This window comes from Oryx dammah, unplaced genomic scaffold (genome assembly GCF_014754425.2).
Source record: "Oryx dammah isolate SB20612 unplaced genomic scaffold, SCBI_Odam_1.1 HiC_scaffold_22, whole genome shotgun sequence".
NCBI classification, from domain to species: domain Eukaryota; kingdom Metazoa; phylum Chordata; class Mammalia; order Artiodactyla; family Bovidae; genus Oryx; species Oryx dammah.
This window is the reverse complement of record NW_024070206.1, coordinates 28,329,940-28,352,004: the sequence shown is the minus strand read 5'-3', so window position 1 is coordinate 28,352,004 and position 22,065 is coordinate 28,329,940. Positions and strand designations below refer to the sequence as shown.

Below are 22,065 nucleotides of genomic sequence, written 5' to 3'. Positions count from 1 at the left end.
AACTACAGCACAATATTGCTTTGTACTTGAACATCCTGACTTTGGTTGACTAGCCCATAGGTCTGAAATACATGAGGCCCTAGCATTTTTGTTCTCTGGAGGTTAACTAATATACAAGTGGAAGTTGCGGGCAGGAAGGAGAATAAAATTCTACAGCATTTAATGGAGTTCTTTGTTTTTCTTAAGTGAAACAACTACATTAGAGCTTGTGGTTTATTTTTAAAACTCTCGGCTTGGAACCAGAAAACCCAGGTTTCAAAATTCCAGCTCTGCCACGTGTGGGGTACGTGACCGTGGACATGACCACTTCGTTCTTCGTGGTCTCAACTTTCTAGTCTATAAAACAGCTACCACATTGCCTTTCTGAAAACTATTTAGTATATACGAAAGCGCTTTGTAAATTGTAAAGCCCCAAACAAGTACGTAGAACTTAATAATCAGAAGTTTGTCTTGTGGTGGATAAACTGAATCCTCAAGGATTTACACAATCACCTTTGTAATTTGTAATCTCATGTTCTTTCCTCATATCTCCCTCTTTAATAGCAAACTTTATTTGACTCAATAAAACATAAAAAACTTCATCAAGAAACATTTTTCCACATCAGATTGACCATTTATCCCCTAACATCCCAATTTTTAAAATTATTTTCGATTGAAATATAGTTAACATACACTATTACATTCGTTTCAGGGGTACAACCTAGTGGTTCGGCATTTAAAAACATGGAAATGTGCACCTCTTACTTCTTTCACCTATTTTGCCCATCCACACCCCCCATGCTAACATGCCAATTTTAGTCCTTAAGCAAAACATTATAGACTTTGGCCGCTCTCCCATCTCTCACAACCCCCCATCCCCTTCCTAAGATGATCAAAGTAGATACTTTGCTCTATAAATCATTGGGTCAATGAGTAAAATGCTTTAAAATAAAAATCAGTGTGCTAGACACACAAATCTTTGGCATTCTCCAATATTTTGTTAATCTCTTCCTGAATGGCTTGCCTTCTATTTGTCAGGGGTTAAACTTAGATTTAAGTACACTCTTACCCTTTAAATTGGGGATAAGATTGTATCCTTTCACAAACACACACATTATTACAATATTCCAAGTCCTAAATGTCTAGTATTCCCAAGCTCTGTTTTATAAGCTTTTGTCTTTGTGACCAAATGTTCAGCAGTAAACTCCAAACCACATTAATAATAATCCCATTAAACATAAACTAGTGTGCAATTATCCAAAATGCTAACACAAACAAAAAGGGGGGAAAAAACAGGAAACCCTGATTGAATGTATTATCTCAGAGACTTTTAAAAACCAAACAAAAATAAAAATGCATCACATAGTTTGTAAAGGAGAGTAACAGGTAATGATTTTATGATTCCTACAGATAATACTAAGCAATCTGTTTGAGACTTAGTGTCTGAAAGTTTAGTTTTTAAATTGCATGCAGTTTGAAACTTGAGGTGGAAGGTTGTTAGATATTTTTTTGAGGTGTAAAATGGGTGGTGACCTTTTGAGAAATTCACAGAATCATGTCAAGTAACAGATTCTGATAAAAATGTTTGGTTTTTCACTCTTCCTCTGATGACCACATTTTGCACAGCCCCCCAGGGGAGAATGGAACCAAGAGACGTGTGGTGAGGCCCTGGCACACGTGCTGACAAACCAGCTCTGTGAAAGGGAAAAAGCCAAACCCTGGCTTGTAATAACCACTGGCTGATTCCTGTGGTGTAAATGCTCCCACTATGACTGATTTCAGTTACCCATCAGCTCAGATTCCTTGGTCGTCCCGTCCCTAAGGAGTCAGTCCAGTATACTCTCGGCTCTGGCAGAAACCCAGATCAGAAGCCAGAGAGACCAGGGCTCAAATTCTAACTCTAGAGTCCAGCTATGAGGCCTCTGGCAAGCTTCCTTAAGCCCTCCAAGCCTCACGGTCCACAGCTCTAATATGTGTATAAGCCCTTTGTCTTAGAATTGCCACACAAATAAAACAAAAGAATGCATATGAGGGGCTTCCCTGCTGGCTCAGTGGTAAAGAACCCACCTGCCAATACAGGGGACTTGGGTTCAATCCCTGGATTGGGAAGATCCCCTGAAGGAAGAAATGGCAACCCACTCCAGTATTCTTGCCCGGGAAATCCCATGGACAGAGGAGCCTGGTGGGCTACAATTCATGTAGTCGCAAAGAGTTGGACACAACTTAGGGACTAAACAACGAATGTATATGAAGCCCATAGCACACAGGAAGGTGCTGCTTCCCCTCCCTGCAGAGCGGGGAGAAGCCATCGTGGGTGGGGTGGGGTTGGTGGATGGGTGGATGATGCAGGGGGAGAGGAGAAACACTCAAGGAGGGAGGTTCGTTGCTGCAGGACTGAGGGAGGAGGTGGTAGAGTAGCTAATTTACCAAATAAAACATTGAGAGTGATTCTGGTTAAAAATAAAAGACCCAGAAAATTGGGCGGGGGGAACACTCCCAGGCCTGTCACCAGCAAGTCCCCCAGCCGCCAAGGAGTCAGGGACAGGAGTCAGACCCATAGAGAAGGAAGAAAGTCATCCCTAGGAGGGTGTGCTCAGCGCCATACCTGGGGCCTCTGCAGGGTGATGGGTCTGCAACGGAAGAAGGGGCGTCTGGTGGGGAAGCATCCCATGGAGAGGCCGGTAGGTGCCAGAACCCAGGTGCCCTTTGTGAAGCCAGCGCAGAAGATAGGCATGCAGGGGAGCAGGGAGCGTGCTGGCCACACATGAAAGAAAAGGAGTTTAAGGCTGCCGGGATCCGATGTGGGCCTCAGAAAGGTCCCTCTGCCAGCTGGGAAGAAGGGGTGGTGGGTCCAAACTGAAGCCAGGAGCTTCCAGGAGACAAGGATAGGGGAGCAGCCCACATCTCTGGGGACAGAGCCCTTGGCGGGGGCATAGGTCTCGACCATTTCTGTAAGAGTCAAAGGACAAACAGTTTAGGCTCTGCGGGCCATGTGGTCTCTGCCACAGCTACTCTACTCTGCTTGTAGCACAAGGGCTGGCAAAGACAGTACAGAGATGAACAGGAGGGGCTGTCTCCCAGAAAATCATTTATAAACAGCTCCTGGGCCTGAGCGTGCTGACCCCTGGGCTGGGGAAAAGGGGCGATGCTGAAAAGACACTAAGGGTCCAAAAAACGGAAACACATCCAGGAGGGAGGTAGTATTATTCCCATTTCACGGATGAGACCCTCAGCACTAAGGAAGTGGGAGAACTACCACCATACACCCAATTCCTAGGGGAGCCAGGCTCCTGATTCTCCTGTCTCCCATGGAGGCACAGAGCCCAGGTGGACTAAACAAGTAACAAAGGTGACGGGAATTCGGGTGTGGCCAAGAAACGGGGGCGTGGCGGGGAGCAGGCAGGCACTGGGCAGGACTGGATCCCTGTAGACACGGACAGAGAAGAGAGGCCTAAATAAGGAAACCGCAGGGCCAGCACTGCTCTTAGAGGTCACAGAGGCCACGTTCACCCCCGTCCAGCTGAAGCCAGTCGAACAAGCATTTAGGAGCCTGACTCAAAACACAGCAGAGCAGAGACAAGCACGTTCAGACACATATCCTGGAGCCAGACTGCCCATAAGCAAGCTGAGCGACCCTCGGCCAGTAACTTTACCTCTCTGTGCTTCAGAATAAGGGTGATGCTGTGTAAGGGCTGTTATAAATGTGAACCGGCTTATGCGTTGTTCCCTTAGAACCACACCTGGGACGTGGTCGTTAAATACAAATACTGCATCAAGGCACTAAGCCAGGTCCCACAGTAGGCACATGAACTGTCTCTGCCACGGTAGGGCTCAGAAAACAGGCTCAGCTCTAATCAAACTCTCATCACCAGAAAAACTATCCTGTGGGTGTGCCTCCCAACAGACAAGGACTATGTTCATGCCTGTACCTCCCATAACTGGTACGTCTTACTTGATTTCATCACGTTCATGAATAAATCACGTTGTTGATAAACTATTTGTTCTCTGACTCTTATAGAAATGGGTGAGACCTATGCCCCTGCCCAGGGCTCTGTCCCCAGAGATGTGGGCTGGTCCCCTGTCCTTGTTTCCTGGAACAAGGATATTCATTATGTTGTTGAATACATCATACAAGGCTTTAGGTCCCCAAACTAGAATTTCCTCCATGACATAAAATCCTAAAACATAGGGTCATCCTCCGCTCACTCTGTGACCCTGGATTCCTGCTTCTCCACACTGTCGGGACCTGAAATCAACATCTACCAAAGCACTGTGTAACCCTGATGGCCTTTCGGTCCATCCTCCCCAGAGGAGGGCACCACGGATCACTTCTGTGCCTGGGCTCGTAGAGACAGGGCTGGACTGCCTCAGTGGCTGTGGCTTCCAGCCTGGATGGAGTAGGCAGGCCAGCTGTGACACCTCCGCAGCCAGAGGAGCACAGCTGACCCTCCCTGCCACCCCGGGAAACCCATTCCTTCATCCATTAGCGCACGTCCTGCTGACGGGAGCCACCCAGGATAAACTTATCTCCACCTCCTCATCTGAAGCTGAGATTAAGTTATCCACTCGTCCCCAGGCATTACGTCCGGCCTCCAAGGCAGGTCACAGGGCACTAACCACTGTACTGTCCCAGCGCTTTCATCCCAGAAGAAAACTGAGGTGAGGAGGTGAAGCCCCCTGTCCTTGGTTGCCAGCCAGGGCAGGGATTGGCTCTGAGCCCAGAGAGGCAGGGTACCAGCTTGGCATTCCTGATCGACATGCTGTCACCTCATCCAGCCTCACCTACTGCTCCTTCCCAGTGTGTTCAAAGGCCGCCTGCCCCCTGCCCTCTCCCTACCTAACAGCTCTCCTTCCCAGAGGAAAAAAGTCCAGGCAGGTGGGGCTCCCCGGGGTGGCTATGGCGACACAGTGCAGAGCCAGGCTGTGGCTTCCTCACCCTCCCCGGAGGACAAAGGATCACACTTGAACTTGCTGCCTCCTTGGGCACTTGTCAGCAGTGGGCAGGCTTCCAATACACTTCCTCTTCCGAGTTCACCCACAACCTGACAACCTGGTGAGTGTAAGGAAGAGGGCAGCAGGTGAACCTTGGGCTCTTGTCTCAGGCTCTGGAAGGAGGCACACGGCAGCATCCTGACCAAGGCCTAGACCAGCCCGGGCTGTACCCCTGGCGTCAATGCACATTGCTGGAAAGATGGCTCAACAATAACTTGGGTTCACTTATTGCTAAAATCCAGAAAGGTCAGGTGGCTTACAGCTAAAACACAGTGTCACAAAGTCACAATGCAGACAGGTGACAAAGTGGGGGGACTGGAATCCAAGGTTTGGGGCTCTTCTGCACCACGGGCTCTTTCCATTTAAGACTGGAGTCTCCACAAGGCACACTGTTAGCAGAGATGTTCTAAGAAGCAAAATCCTCACCTTGTTTGAAATGAATACCCTGGTCCCCACGCACCCCTTCATCAGGCCCCTTGGTGCACACGTGTTCACCTGGGCCCCATTCTGCAATTCAGCAGCACCAGGAAGTGGAGGAACCCAGGACTGCTGCCAGCTGCTACCTAAGGGGAAACTTTTCAAGTGAAAGAAACCCTTGAAACACACTCCCTTTCACCTATTAACACCTTCCTTGGACAGAGAACACAACAGGGTGTCAAGCTAGAAGGCATCTTTCTGGCTTCCCCTTCTGACACCTAGCCACAGAGCAAACCCAGCATAAACCCCAGCACACTGGCGTTCCACCCCTGGAGCCCCATCCATGAGGCCTGTGGTCCTGGGTTCTCTATGCACTTCAGTAGAGACTGGCAAGTAGCAGCAAAGCCGGGGACCCTGAACAGCAAAGCTAAATGTGGGGAGGATGACTTGGAGAGGGTGTACAGAATCACATAAGCACCACTGGCCTGCTATGTGTCCTGGACAAACATCTAGTAGGGTCCATAGCTCCCAAATTCTCCTTGGCCCTGGGCATGCCTGGCACAGTGATCCATGCAGGGGCAGAGGAAAGGCATCAAGTTCCGGACTTCCCTGGTGTCCAGAGGCTGAGACTTTGTGCTCCCAAAGCAGGGGGCCTGGTTTGATCGCTGGTCAGGGAACTAGATCCCACCTGCCGCAGCTAAGAGTTCACATGCCGTAACTACAGATTCCACATGCCAGAATTAAAAGGATTCTGCATGCCGCAAAAAAGATTGAGGGTCCTGCATGCCATAGCTGGGACCCAGTGCAGGCAAATAAATAAATATATATTTAAAAAAAAAAAAAAAAAACAAGAAGAAAGAAAGAAGGATGTCAGGTTTGGATCTCAAAGATATGGAGTCCTATCTTGGCCAACACTGGGTCTGAGAAAGAATTTAACGTAGGGAGGCTGTGAGAATTCACTGCGATAAATATCAACTCTCCAGCCCAGAGCACAGAGGCGGTGTCATCAATCCATCAACACATCTGTGCCGAGGTCTGGGCACACACATTTTCCTGCCATATTTCAAGATTTGGAACTACAAGTCATAAATGTGATTAGTCTTGTAAGTGTCCAGATGAAAGTAACAAAATAAATAAGATTTTGGATCAGGAGATTCTGATTTTTATATACCCATAACAAACTGAATATGTGAAATTCCAAGTTCATGGGGAAAAAAAGAGGCAGATTTCAGATGAACTATGGCAGCTTCTTCCAAACTTTCACTTGTATTGAATCATCTGGGGATCTTGTTAAAATGTAAATTTGTACTCAAGTAATCCAGAATGGGACCTGAGGGTTTGTGAAGGTCCAAGAACTCACTTTTGAGCAGCAATGTTGTTTGGAATTCTTTAAATTGCAAGAAACAAATCCAAGGAAAATATATGATTTAAAAATGACACCCCAGGAGAACATGCATGAAATAGTATATGGAACCACCCAGGCAAGCAGTATTTCTTAAAGCGAGGCACACCAGGAAAGTAAATGACATTCTTTAAACTACCCCAAGTTCTTTAAGTTGGCCCTGGGCCTGATTCAAATGAGTCTATATGCCACATCACAATTCATCTAAGCATGTGAAACTTCTCTCTAGGGATCAGAAAAACAACACACTTCTGACAAAACTTCTGTAAGCAGTGCAGTGTAGGAAGCAAAGTGTCCTAGGAGATTCCAAGTCTCTGGACATGAGAAATGGCCATGCTCACACTTCAAGGCCTTTCTTCAATCTCAGTCTCACCGATTTATTTCCTCTCTGCATATTAAATTTGACACGGTTTCTGTTGACAGCTGTAATTTTTTAAAAAGCCTGTCAAGTTGCCAGATACGGATAATTCCAAAGTCATAAGATGAATGTGACTGTCAAGTAAGGAAGCATCACACTGACTCACTCATCTTAATGTGTGTGTTGGGGGAGGGGATCAATAAAACATCCACGGGGTTCATCTTTATAGGATCAGCGGTTAAATCTGGCTATTTGGGGGATCAGAATTATTAACACACAAGATCATCTAAAGGAGATTCTCAGAGACAAAAGTGTGAGGTCATTTGATCTCCAGCTGTTGCAAGCAGGGGAACACATCTGTCAAGCATGAGACACAGGCCAGTCTGGCACATGGCTTAGAATAACACCTGTGTTTATTACCACTCCTGCCCTGACCCACTGGACAAGCTGGGCTCAGGCTCAAACTACAGAGTCATTAGGAGCCAGTGTGTGATGTCAAGCCACTGGGAAACTGCTGAGTCTGAGCCACTCGCCCAGAAAGGAAGGGATCCTCCTTCCCTCCGCCCACTGGCCTGCTATGCTATGGGGGAGATGTGAGCCCTGACAAGAAACTCAGGCCCAGATGGTCACCTGTGCCCAGCATGGCTAATTATCTGGGGACATCACAAGGCTGGCTGACAGGTCCACACGCCTGTCTGCAGACATGTGCACTCAACTACGATGCTGCACACCAAACAGGGTCCTGATTTCAACACTTGGGAGGAAAGAGACTCCGGAAAAAATTCTGAAGGAGCCTGGTCCATTCATCACCATCTGTCCATTGGGAGAGGAAGTTAAATTTTCCAACAGACCACCTTCTTAATAGACCAGAAAAAGCCTAAGTGTTCAGAGGAGCATCACAGGAGAGAGGCTGTAACAGAAAAGGTTCTCCTTTTTCATCTCCAGGCCTGCAACGGGCTGGCAAGTTCCCATCCCAAAAAGGGAAACTGAGGCCCCAGGAAGCTGACATAACTGAGCCATAGGAGGCCTTCCTAACTAACTAGCCTGGACGTTCCCTCCCAGGAACCAGGCCTGCACTTCCTCCCGATTGCTCACTCCTGTTCGCCCCCCATCCCACCTGCCTGATGCAGCCCAGGGTGCCTGGAACAAGCTCTAGCCATTTCCTGAATGGGCAAGTGTCCAGCATTTCACGGTTTTGCTAAGATGCTTGAGACCTGCAGATGACTTAAGCTACCAAACACAACTTTTGAAAGGTGAAAAACTTCTCACTCATTTCAGCGAACTCACGTTGGGATGCAAAATAGAATCCTCAAGCCCTATTTCCTTCCTGTCCCCCACCCTCAAGGCCTTCAAGGGCACATAAGGAGGGCTTTCCTTTTCTTAGGAAAGCAAAGGAAAATACCAAGTGCTCCTGGGACACTGGAATACTTGGAGCGCAAGCAGAACTTCTCAGAAGGCATTAGCGGCGGCGTGTCTGCGACAAGTTAAGGCTCACACGCGCCGCTCGGCCGGCTGCCGGACCCACTGCTGGACTCTGCGTCCCGCCTAGTCTTGCCGGGCGCGAGGAGAGTGCTTCTCTGGGTCCGGCCCGGGTTTCTGAAAGCTCGTGCTCTTTTCCTTGCAATGAGAGGTTTTGATGCCACTTTTTTTGGTGGGCTCCCGCAACCTCTACCTCCAACCCCATTTGCATGAGCACGGTGCTTCTCGGTGAGTGCTGGGCTCGTGCACACACGTGTGAACACATACACGCGCTCCCCAGAGACCTTCCTTCTTCCGAGTGCCCTCCCGGTTTGGAATTCGCGCCAGAAGCCCAGGGATCCAGCAGGGCGCGGGAAGTGGGAGCGCCCGGCGTCCCGCAGCAGAGCGCCGACCGGGCAGGGTCAGGAGAGGCGCGCGCCGCGTCCTTGGCTACTCACCGGGACCTCTGCAGCTGCTCGAAGGCGCTGGAGCCGCTCCCCGGGCCCGCCTGCTCCAGCGAACAGTAGTTCTGCGAGGTCTGCCTGGAGAAGGCGATGGGCAGGATTCCCTGAGTAAACGAGTTGAGGCGGCCCCGACTGCCGCTCCCGCTCCCGGGGGTCCCGGAGCTCAGGAAGGCGGCCGCCGGCACGTGCACTCCGGTAAAGGCATCGTCCTCCTCCAGCTCCTCCGGCCCGGCGTCCCCGGGCCCGTCTGGCGGCTGCGGCTGAACGCCGGCGGCGAAAGGCGCAGGCCGGGGCGGCTGCCACAGCTCCCCCGACGCCCGGCCGGCGCCCAGGGGGCTCGCGAACCCCCGGGCCGCCCCGGGGCCGAGCACGGTCGCGTGGCCGCCGGGGACGAGCGGCGGCAGCGGCGAGGGCGGCGGGAGGCAGGGGCCCGATCCAGCCGCCGCTGCTGCCGCCGCCGCCGCGCCCGCCGCGGAAAGCGCGCCGCAGCCGCCCCGCTCGGCGGCGACGAGCAGGCTGAGCCGAGTCCTCGCGCCGCAGCCGCTGCCGGGCTTGGCCGCGCTGCTGTCCTCGCCGCCGGCCCACTCCTCGTCCTGCAGCGGCGGCCGTCCGTCCAGCGAGATGTTGGTGAGGAAGGAGAGGGCAGCCTGGCGGCGCCGCGGGTCCATGCGCGGCTTCCTGGGGGGCTCGGGCGGCGGCAGCGGCGGCTGGGCCGGCGCTGCGGCCGCGGGCCGGGGCTGCGGCGGCGGCTGCAATCTGCCAGTGCCCGCGGCGTCGGTGCCGGCGCTGCTGGTGCTGCTGCTGCGGACGGCCGTGCCGGCGGTGGCGGCCGTGGTGGCGGCAGTCGCCGCCATTGTGTCCGTCTGCGGCGAGATTTCCGCGATGCCCCCGGAGAAGCGAGTGGCGCCCGAGTGCTAAGCGGCGGGCGCGAGCGCCGGTGACCCGGGCTGGGCAGGGCGCGGGGCGCGGGTGGCGTGCGCGGCGGCCCGGCCCCCCAGCGGGCGGGCCATGCTCGCCCCTCGGTGCTCGGGCGGGGGGCGCCGCCGCCCCAGCCCACGCGCGCGACTGCTGGCTGGCTCGCTGGCCGTCTGCCCGCCCGCCCGCCTGCGGGATCGGTGCCGGGCCCTCCGGGACCCCGCGATCTCCGGCTCCCCGGCCCCCGGGTCGGTATTTATAGGTGCGCGCGCCCCGCGCTCGCTCTGCGAAAAGCTCTGTGCAAAAAAAAAAAAAAACAAACAGTATCACGTGGGGGGGGTGAAACCTGGGAGGAAAACAAAGCCGCAGGCGGCAGCCGCGCAGGCAGGCAGCGGGAGGCGGGGGGGGGGGGGCGGGGGCCGGCGGAGGAGGAAGAGGAGGAGGAAGGGAAAACCGAGCGGGTGGCGGGGCGGGGATCGGCCTGGCGGTCCAGGTAGTCCGAGCTGACTGCGGGGAGAGTTGGTGGCTCCCTGCCGGGGCGCGCGCCCAGGTGCGGAAGGCGAGCACGCTTCCCCGTCGCGCTTGGACTGGGAATTGCGGAGCGCGAGCAGAGCTCCGAGTCACGCGTGAGGATGTGGTCCCGGGAGGGTTATGGGTCTGCGGGACGAGTTACTGGAATTGAAGCGATTTGGCCCGCGAACTTGTTAACTGGATCCCGCGCTGTCCTTGTTGGGCCCCGAGAAATAAGTCCTTATTAATAGTTACACGAGTAGGGCCACACCCCTTTATGTGGACAGTCCCACCAGCAAGCGGTCGCTGACGGTTGAGTTTGTGTCTCATTCATTTGCAGGCTAAGGTCGCAGCTCCTGTTATAAATACACACCCCGGGGTGCACAAGAACCCCAAACCCTACCAGTGTTTTCTGTTAAATAAGTACCTGTCCAAGGATGCATGCAGTGACCCTTCCAGAGCTGCAACGAGGGATCTGGGAGGGGTCGCAGTATGCTGTACCCCAGCCCCACCGCCAACAATCTTCTGTTCTGGGCTAGAGGGGGCTTTACCGTGGACCATCTGAAAATGCCTGTAGATTTCCCTCTGCGGTTTGGGTGACTTATCAAAGGCAGTAGTAACAGTTGTCACACTGACTTGAGTTCTCTGACATCTAAGAAACCTCTCTACACTTTCCTGAGGGAGAAGCAATGTGTTTAAGATCAAGTGATTAATTTAATTAAAGGTTTAAATTTAGCCTTGGAGCTAATGGGTAACTCTACATTGAAATTCCACTCCATTTCAAGTTCAGGAAAGTAAATTGAGTAATGCAGGGCAAATACACCCTTCCAGAGACATGCAGCCAGCCTGGAGGAGGAGATATGGGTGAGTTCAGGTTACAGGGGCTTAGGCCAAACTTGGCACATGGCCCTTTACGTGAACAATTGTTCATTTTTTCTTTTATGCCATTTTTAGGCCTTTTGAAAAAATGGAACCAAGAGTCTAGAGCAGCCTTATTGCAGCTAAGTGACCAGCTCTGTGTAATTTCATTAGGATTTTTAATTACTCTGTTTAACTTCTTGAAACTCCCAAGTTACTCTATTACAACTAACTTAATTTACTTGACCACTGTTCTGGTTGTGCTGGCAGGCAGTGTTTAAAAAAACCACCTCCACTGCACATGTAAAGAAAGACTTTTTAAATCACAAAAGTGATATATATTAATTGCAGAACATTTACAGAATAAGTAAAGAGAAGCAGGGGGAAAAAAGCTTCATTAACAATCTCATCTCATACAGAAATGACTATTACAATTTTGATTTCTGTCCTGTGTTTATTAAACAGGTTAAAGCAGGCTATTTGTCTCTTGTGATCTTTACTTGCTGTGTTTCAATTATCCTCCTTTTAAGAATATTTTTTTCTATAGCATCATTGTATTTATTTATTTTTATATAGCATCATTTTAATGACTGCACAGTGTTCAATTTTATGGAGAAACTATAATTATTAAACCTATGCCCTACATTGAACATTTAGGATGTTTCCCTTTTGCTGTTATAATGAGTGATGACAACATCCTCTATTTTTCTAAATCTTGCTACTTATCCAGTATTATTTTCTTAGGTTAAAATAGATGCTGGGGCAAGATGATCTGGCCCCGATCATGTTTTTAAGGCTTTCTATCCAGAAAAGTTGCTACATTCTGCTTCCTCACTCTTGCCAGTATTGGGTATTAAATTTTTTCATCAATATTCATTATTTGCCCATTCAGGCTATTTTAAAGGTTAAATATGCAAACTAATATAAAATATTTAGTAAGCATCAAACAAGAATTAACTGGTTCTGTGATCTTATGGCAATCAGGAGAGATACAATTTACTGTTCACCTACTATGTGCTGGGCTTCCCTGGTGGCTCAGATGGTTAAGAATCTGCCTGCAGGGTTCGATCTCTGGGTCAGGAGGACCCCTGGAGAATGGAATGGTTACCCACTCCAGTGTTTTTGCCTGGAGAATGCCATTGAGAGAGGAGCCTGGTGGGCTACGGTCCATGGGGTCGCAAGGAGTCGGACATGACTGAGCAACTAACACTTACTTTACTGTGTGCTAGCCACAGAATATTCCTAATTCTTATGCTTATGACCACACTGCAACGGGGGAGGGGGGTTATCATCAATAGTTTACAAATAAGACTCAAAAAAATTAGATTAGCCCAAGGTCAGTAGCTCTTAAAGAGCCTGAGCCAGGATGCAAATTTTATTCCAAGACCCATGCATATTCTTGCGCCCTCTGCTGGTGAGCACGTTTTATAGGGGGGTGCTGTCTGCACATTTAACTTCATATTCTTACTGAAGGTCAACTATAACGGCACTAAAACAAGCTTTGGAGGAAGGGATCCGGGTGTCAAGAGCAAGTCTCTTAACTTCTCCAAGCCAGTTTCCTCTGGGTTATTTTGAGGTATAAATGAGATTGCTTGAGAAGTGTTTTATAAACTTTAAGGTACTTTTTAAAAGGTCTGTTATTTATACCATACTCATCTACTTGCTCCCTGAATTTTTCCAAGTTCACTTATTTTTCACCTATTTATACATGGATTAAGTATTATTAAGCAACTTTTATGTGCACAGCACCGTCCTGCTACAAAAGGGATAAGAAGAAGTATAGCTTTTAACCATTGTGCCCTTGACACTGGAAGTAGTGAAAACCAAAAGCTCAGGACACATTGAAGTAAGATGGACTCTGATTAAGTGATCAATTGAGCAATCTGACTGGACTGTCTATACATGTTATCATAGTGTGAAGAAGTAGTTTTTATTTGAGGGGAGGCCTCAGGCAAGACCTGGTAAATGGAGGAAGGAAGAAGTTCAGTTCAGGAAGAGAAAATTCTGCAAATTCCTCATGGACTGCAACCACAAAAAACTAGAACTTGAAGTCTAATTCTTTCTGGTTTACCAAGGTTTTTTTTTGTTTGTTTGTTTGTTTTTTAAATTTACTTTCATGTTGCCCCTTCCAAGCACCCATTCTGAAAACTGCAATTGCATGCACAAACTGTTTTGATTGACATATATGGGAGTCAATTAAAAAAGAAAGAAAAAGAGCCTATTAATACAAGTAATCACTGACTCGTTTAAAAAAAATCCAGCAGACCAAAAAGTCTGAAAATTTGCTTTGAGATGACTATGTTAAGAAAATACATTTCAGATGCTTCCCTGAGGTGTCCTCAGTCTTCCAAAAGGAGATTGTTTATGCTCAGCATGCTATAATTGCAGAATATTTATGATATTGGCATTTAAAAATCAATGAATTCTTTGTATTACTTTGATACTTGAATTATAACAAACTCTTGATTTTATTTTGTTTGAAATTAACCTGCTTTTTTTCAAATTATACTGATTATGCATGAATAAGCATGTCATGTACAAAGAAGGGGCTTCCCCAGGGGCTCACCGGTAAGGAATTCACCTGCAATGCAGGAGGTGCAGAAGACGATCCCTTGGTGGGAAGATCCCCTGGAGGATGGCTATGGCAACCATTCCAGGATTCTTGCCTGGAGAATCCCGTGGACAGAGGAGCCTGATGGGCTACAGTCCACGGGGTCGCAAAGAGTTGGACATGACTGAAGCAACTGAGCATGCACACATGTACAAAGAAAGCACTTCTCACATAATTATAACTCCTGAACATGCAAATTACATATGGCGCCGGCTTCTAGATGAAGGCTCCCCTAGATTGTGTACAGAACAGCAGGGCTAGAAGGCTCTGTGTCTCCCAGTATAAAAGCATTATGTTATAGCGTTTGTGTTTGCTCAGGTAACGCTCACATCAGAGTGGGGTGAATGTGGCCAGATTCTGAGGGAAACATCACTTCTTTGCTGCTGGGAAGATCAGCTGGGCTAATTAGTGGTCCATAGTAACCTTCACTGATAGGTGGGCAAACCACATGAAGAGACAGCTGAGAGCAACTGAAATGCAAATGGCTACCAAGCATCTGAAAGAAGAAGAAATGAGTGATGGACATTCTTATTGGAACAACCTTTCTGGAAAGTCATTTAGTAAAGGTATCATGAGCCTTAAAATCGTGCTTGAGAGCTTGGCCTTGGGAGTCACACTGCCCAGGTTAAATTTGGGGCCCACTATCACAGTTTTGCAGAGAAGGCAATGGCACCCCACTCCAGTACTCCTGCCTGGAAAATCCCATGGACGGAGGAGCCTGGTGGGCTGCAGTCCATGGGGTCGTGAAGAGTCGGACACGACTGACTTCACTTTCACTTTTCACTTTCATGCATTGGAGAAGGAAATGGCAGCCCACTCCAGTGTTCTTGCCTGGAAAATCCCAGGGACGGTGGAGCCTGGTGGGCTGCCGTCTATGGAGTCACACAAAGTCGGACACGACTGAAGCGAATTAGCAGCAGCATCACAGTTGTGAGAACATTGAGTATGCTATGCTTTGTGCTTCAGTTCTGTCACCTGTGAAATGGGAATGGTAATATCTACTTTGTACATTGATAGCATTGTTACTAGGATTCAGAGCAGTAATGGTGCAGTTAATGCATGGAAAAGGTAACCACTCAAGAAATGTAGTTACTATAATAATTCTTAGGAGCTGTTGAGAAACCAGGTCAAACGTGTATGCACAAAAATATTCATCACAGCATTGTTTAAAGAAAATTTGGAAAAAGGAAACCCTAAATGTGGAGCAATGGAAAAAGTAAGTAAAAAATGGTTTTCTCAAACAATGGGATATTGTGCTTCTATTTTTTTTTTTAATTATCTTTACCAAGCTTTCTTAATGACATGAAAAATGTTTTTTTTGAAACAATGCTAACACAAACAGAACAGAATAGAAACTAAACAGATCACAATATCTCAACTTTGTAAAAAAATAGAATCATTTTAAATATTAATATGTTCCTAAAGGGTACATGTGACCAAAAGGTTAAATAATTGGCTAAGACGGGTAGGGTTATGGTGATTTTTATTTGCTTCTTTTTGCTTATATAAATAGAAATAAGTGTGTGGTCATTATAGAAGCTGCTTTCCAATGAATACTTTTTAAAATATTTTTTAAATGCCTGGAAATAAAGCTTGAAAGAAAATATGGTCAAATGTTAACTGGTGGAATTATTGGGGAACTTTTTTCAATTTCTTTAGGGATATTAGGAAGCAACTAGCTTTCTTTGCTACAGATGGGTAGGAGGTGGTTAGCCAGAGAGAAGGAAATTCTTTTAGGAAGGAAACCAAGTATGAATGAAGGTGCTGAGCCAGGGATAAGAAAGGAAAGGACTTTTTGGAACTGGCTGGCAATGAACAGACCTCCCAGAACAGCGACATTGAAAGAACTGTAGCAGGGACTTCTCTGGTGGTCCAATGGTAAAGATACTTTGATTCCAGTGCAGTGGGAGCAAGTTCAGACCCTGGTCAGGCAACTAAGATCCCACATGCCTCATGACCAAAAAAAAACCTGCAGCAGTGAATAATGGGAAATAACACCAAAAAACAGTATTTAGGGCCAGATCATGAGGGATCTGTAATCTAAAGGAAGAAATTTGAACCTATGGGTACTGGAGACCCATAGGTGATTTTTTTTTTTTTTTTAACAAGAAGTGACACGTGTTGAGAGCCAAACTGAAGGACTATAAGAAGGACTATTAATTTGGCAAGTGTGCACATGGGATTGAACAGAGAGTCAAGAGTGGAGAGGGTTTTTTTCCTTCAATCTTTCATTTACGTGTTTATTTACTCAGCGTGCTTTGAGCTCCTGCTTTATGCCCTGCTCTCTGCCAGGCACCTAGTAATGCAAGGTTCCAGTTTCGAAGAGTTAGCAGTCTGGTGGAAAAACTGGCGAGAGAGAGCAAAGCGAACGAGGATGGGTTCCCTTTTAGGTGAAAGTCCCGAGAAGGTCATTTCTGCTTAATAGTTTGACTAAATTCTCATCAAAGCCCTGCTGTTGATTCTATCGAATATGTACAGAAATAGAGGCTCAGACAAGTTAAGCCTCTGGGGTCGTGCTTAACTGGATAATTAAGCTGGTCCCTGGATAATTTTTTCCTTAACATCTTAGGGTGCAGGTCCATGTCACAGGGAGCGGCTGAATCCTAGGGGTCAGAGAAGCCCCACAGTGAAGGTGGTATTTGAACTTGGATTTTAGTGTACATATGAGACGGGGCATTTCAGGCCATGCAAAGGCACAAGGACAATAATGTTAGGACTCTGTTACAACAATTTGGGCCCGAGGCAGTAGCGCTTGGAATTGGCAGTGAGAATGGAAAAGAAGGGTCAAGGGCATGAGGTACTGAGGAGAAACTGGCTTCCAGATTTCCAACCTGGGGGGCAGCTGTAATTCCTGAAACAGGCAACAATACCCTGGGAAGGGGAGCCCAGATGAGAGGGGAAGACGCTGGCAGCATTCTGGCAGGAGTTCCTGGTCTACACTCTCATACAGGGGCCCAGGGAAAGGTTGGAAGGTCTCATTTTACTAAATCATAACTTAATTAGGTAGAATGAGAAGAAGATTCTGTGTTTGCATTGTCACAACCCCCTAATCTGATTACAGATAGGCTCGCAGGGGGAATGGCAGAGGACACTGGTCTCTGGAGCCCCTACGCTGGCCATAATCACTCCTCATTTGCCCTTTGAGACACAGTTCAGAGTCAAAACAGGATCCCGGCGCCCTTTTGTGATGTACCTGAGAGAAGGTGTTAGAAATAAGCCTTTCTAGAACTGGGCTCATTTCAGCCACATTCAAGAATCCCTTTGATCACAGGTGACCAAAACCCAAGTCAAAGTGGCTTAAGGAGAATTTATTATATTTATAATATCTAAAGGTATAGGAAGGTTTCCGGACTTCCCTCGCAGTCCAGTGGTTAAGCCTTCACCTTGCAGCTCAGGGGGAGTTGGAAAGGGGTGTGGGTTCAGGCCTTGGTTGGGGAGCTAAGCTCCCACATATTTCTCATCAAACAAAGAGGCCATAAAAACAGAGACAATATTGTAAAACATTCAATGAAGACTTTGAAAATGGTTCATATAAAAAAATGTCTTAAAAAAATAAGGGTATATGAAGGTCTCAAGGAACACAGAAATAGGAATACAGGTAGGTCCCAGGCACAGAGAGTATGTGGGTTTGAACACTTGGGAGCCTGCCTTTTCTTGTCCCCTTAACCTTCTCTAGCTCCTGGTTCACACACTCCCTCTGCAGATTCTGTTCCTTTAGTCCACTGGGCAAGAAACGGGCTGGACCTTTATAACCTAGAGAGTCTGTGCCCTCTGGGTTTCCATCTCAAATTTACAAAGGAGGACTGATTGGCAGAGCTTGTGTGGAGCAGGCCCTGGACTTCTCATCTTGGCTAACAGGCAGGCATTCACTCCCAGAGACAGATGGATGGTCACAGCGGGAGGGGCATTCCCAGAAGAAAGGAAGGGCAGGCAGGTAAAATAGTAAAGTCTAGCCTACTGGGACGCTTTCCTAACTTCTCTAGGTCTAATTTCCTTGCTTAGAAAATGGAGATACACACTCTATCTTGGAGGTTACTACTGTAAAGAATAAAGAGGATGGAACTTCCCTGATGGTCTAATTGTTTAGAGTCCGCCTGCCAGTGCTGGGGACATGGGTTCGATCCCCAGTCCAGGAAGATTTCACATGCTGTGGAACAACTAAGCCCATGCCCCACAACTACTAAGCCTGTGCACCTAGAGCTTGTGTTTCACAGCAACAGAAGTCACCACAATGAGAAGCCCTCGCACCACAAAGAAGAGCAGTCCCCACTCACCACAACTAGAGAAAGCCCTGGGCAGCAAGGAAGACCCAGCAAAGCAAAAAAAAAAAAAATTAAAAAGAGTAAAGAAGATGAAAAGGCTTCCCTGGTGGCTCAGATAGTAAAGAATTTTGCACCTCCCCCCCCACCACACACACACAATGCAAGAGACCCGGCTTCAGTCCCTGGGTCAGGAAGATCCCCTGGAGAAGGAGGGAATGTCTACTCACTCCAGTATTCTTGCCTGGGATATCCCAGGGACAGAGGAGCCTGGTGGGCTACAATTCATGGGGATGCAAAGAGTGGGACACAATTTAGGGACTAACACTTTCACTTTCAGAGAGGATGAAAAGATATTGTTGGTACTCACTCTTCCCACCAAGTGCTTCTACAGGCAAAAAAGAGACTAGGACTTCCCTGGTGATTCAGTGGTTAAGACTTGGTGCTTCCACTTTAAGGATGCAGGTTCAGTCCCTGGTGGGGGTACTAAGATCGCACATGCTGCACCACAATGTCAAAAAATAAAATAAATAACAAAGTTAGAAAAGAGAAAACTGACAGCTTGAGGGGTCTGTTGGTGAAGCTGAAAGCAGAACATTTATTTGAGGTCTTTTTAGCATAAAAATGTGTGAGCTAGGGGAATTTAGCATATGATAACTGACATCTCAAATTAGTAAAGATAAGATAAATTGTTTAGCCAGTGATGCCAAGATTGACTGGGTTGCCAGTTGGGAAAAAAAAGTAGATCCCTCACAGTTTATACCGGGTTAAATTCCCAACTGAAGAAAGATTTAAATGCAAAAAAATGAAATCACGTAAGTAGTTAAGGAAAAGTGCCAAAGACCTTAGCAAAAGAGCTCAGAACTTGTACTCATGGCTTGCCTCGCTCAGCACCGAAACTCCAGCCCCTAAAGCAGTGCTTGGAACAGTGTCAGAACTTAATAAATTTTTTGTGAAAAGAATTAATGAAAGAATATTTTAAAAATCAGCTCAGATAGGGGAGAAGCCTTTGTAAATATGACATAAAACCCAAGAGCAATGAAAGCAAAGGTAAATGGGGACTTCCTTGGTGGTCCAGTGATTTAGACTCTGTGCTGCCAATGCAGGGGGTACAGGTTCAATCCCTGGTAGAGGAACTATTATAGAATACCACATGCCATATGGCTTGGCAATGATTATTTTTAAAAGATTTTTAAAATAATAAAAACAAAATGGGTAGGGAATTCCCTGATGGTCCAGTGGTGAGGACTTGACGCTCTCATTTTGGTGGCCTGGGATCAGTCCCTGGCCTAGAAACTAAGATTCCACAAGTGGCACACGTGGGGCAGGGCAAGGGAACCAGACTAATCAAAAGACAACCATACTGGAGGAAAATATTTGCAAATTCACTTTGCAAAAGGTACCTTTCTTTAATATTTAAAGAAATCTTAAATGTCAATTAAAGAAAAGCCAACAATCCAGGAGAAACATGGGCAAATGATATGAAGAAATAGCTCCCAGAATAAGAAATACAAGTGGGTCTTGCACATTCAGAAAATAAAAGGATACTCTTCCTTCTGCATAATTAAAAAAAAAAAAAAGAAAACTCTAACGGGAAACAAGTTTCACCAATCAGATTGGCCAAGGTCAGAAAGGTTGAAAGCACATTGTCTGTTGTGCCTTGGTTAAGGGATCGGAAACAGATACTCTGATGAAATGTAGACTGGGAGCACTCTTCAGAGAGCACGTGGACCATGCACTCTGCCCTGTGACCTACTTCCAGGAATCTGCCCTACAGATATACTAACACATGTACAGATGAAGAATATTCAGGATTATATTTGTTGGAATGTTCCTTGTAATAGGAAACTATTGGAAAAAACCATCACAGGGCTGGTTAACAAATTTTGGCACAACCACATAATGAAAAATTGTGCAGCTGTTGAAAGAATGAAATAACTCATTATGAATATTTATGAAAAAGTCTCCAAGATGTAGTGTCATCTGAAAAAAAAGAAAGCTGCAGGGACAATGCGTATTTTATACTCCTTATACTAAATAACAAATAACAAGTCACATACATACTTACTTGTACTGTGTAGAGATGATTTCTTGGAGAATTCCCAAGAATATGGGAATGGTGGTTGCTTCCTGGGAATGAAGCCAGGTGGTTGGAGAACAGAGGGGTAACTTTTCATTCTCAACTCTTTGATACCTTTTGAATTTTGCTTCACGGACATGTATTATCTCTTCAAATAGTAAATTAAGAACAATGTGGGTTAATTGAGCATTCTGCCCCTAAGTATATCCACAATTGATTTAATGTGAAAAGGTTTTAACTGACTTAGGTTATGCTAATGAACTCCCCCTCCCAAATCTCTGAAATTAAAATTCAGGAGAAGACACAGCACATTTATCCCGGGACTTGGTCTGCTGGGCACAACAGCAGTAGCCCCTTTCGGAAGAGAACAGAACTTTGCAGGGTGTTTGGCACGTCACGAAGCTGCCCTACAAATGTGAGTTCCTGTCTGTGGGAAAGGAAATGCTCTGTGAGAGGAGCTGGAGGGAACCTCCGCTCCCCTGGCAAGGACAACAGGCTGATGAACGGCTGGTGCTGGGAGCAGCGCCTTGGGAGACCAGGAAATCCAAGGTCATATAGGGTCCGCATTCTTCAACCTAGCACAGTCCTCTGTACACAGTAAACACTAAAAAAAAAAAAAAAAAGCATTCGCGTTTCCGGAGTGAATGAAAGTACCAAGAGTTACTGGGGGATCTTGCCTAAGGGTGGTGTCAAATGCTGTTGGAAAGCTTTGGGGAAGTCCCATAAATAGATGACATTTAGCCTGGGGCTTTAAGGAGGAATCCCCCCAGACTTCCCTGGCGGTCCAGGGCTTAAGGCTCTGTGCTTGCAATGCAAGGGGCATGAGTTCTATCCCTGGCTGGGGAACTAAGGTAGACCAGAAATTTAAAAACAAAACAAAACACTTGGCGGACAAGGGGGATAAAATGGGATTTTAGGCAGAGAGAACAACTTACCTTTGGACAGAAGAGTGGAGGGAGAGGAGCTCATAGAACACCTATCTGTCCTGCTTAGCGGGCTCAGTGCTGTCCGACTCTTAGCCACCCCATGGATTATAGCTCACCAAGCTCCTCTGTTCGTGGGATTTCCCAAAGCAAGAACTCTGCAGTGGGTTGACATTTCCGTCTCCAGGAGATCTTCCCAACCCAAGGATCGAACCCGAGTCTCCTGCATTGGCAGACAGATTCTTTCGCGCTGAGCCACCAGGGAAGCCCCCTGTCCTGTTTGGAGCAACCATCACGTGGTCAGTTACCTCTGGGGGCATTGAGTGTGTTGGCAGCTACCTGACAAAGTGAGCTCAAAAAGGTCCAAAACTGACAGACAGGAACGAGAACAACCAGGTCGCATTCACTTGAACAGAGAGGAGGCTTCAGGAAGGGAGGGCCTCACTTGGAACCCATCCCCACCTCAAAGGCTGTGAGATGTGGGCGGAGCCGAGCTCGCAGCCTATCAGATCCAGTTCCTCCTTGGTAAACCGCCCCCTTCATTATAAATACTATCTCTGAGAGCCACAGATAATGGAGGGCTACGATCCGTAAATGGTTTCAAAATCCTAAATTGGTTTTCAAAATTTTGTCAACAAAACCCACCCTGAGCTGATCTGAAGCTACTCATAGACTTTATTGATCTCACTCCATGTGTCTGTATATACATTCTGCTGTGTGTGATTGATTACAGGATGCTATTCTAGACACTGCTGAGGGGTTCTATAACATCCTAGGTGCACCATGCTGGTTTTCTAAAATTTGGAAAATTGTGAGTTTTGAAACACATTAAGCCCCAA

At 47.3% G+C, this 22,065-nt stretch overlaps 1 protein-coding gene across 1 annotated transcript in view; it reads right to left on the bottom strand.

Moving 5' to 3' along the window:
* Positions 1 to 10,017, bottom strand: part of CABLES1 (Cdk5 and Abl enzyme substrate 1) — a 104,748-nt gene extending 94,731 nt beyond the window's left edge. Inside the window, exon 1 of the mRNA XM_040264723.1 lies at positions 9,065 to 10,017. Coding sequence (XP_040120657.1) covers positions 9,065 to 9,924 — 860 coding nt within the window. The 5' untranslated portion in view covers positions 9,925 to 10,017. The remainder of the gene's footprint in view (positions 1 to 9,064) is intronic.
* Between the last annotated feature and the right edge of the window lie 12,048 nt (positions 10,018 to 22,065).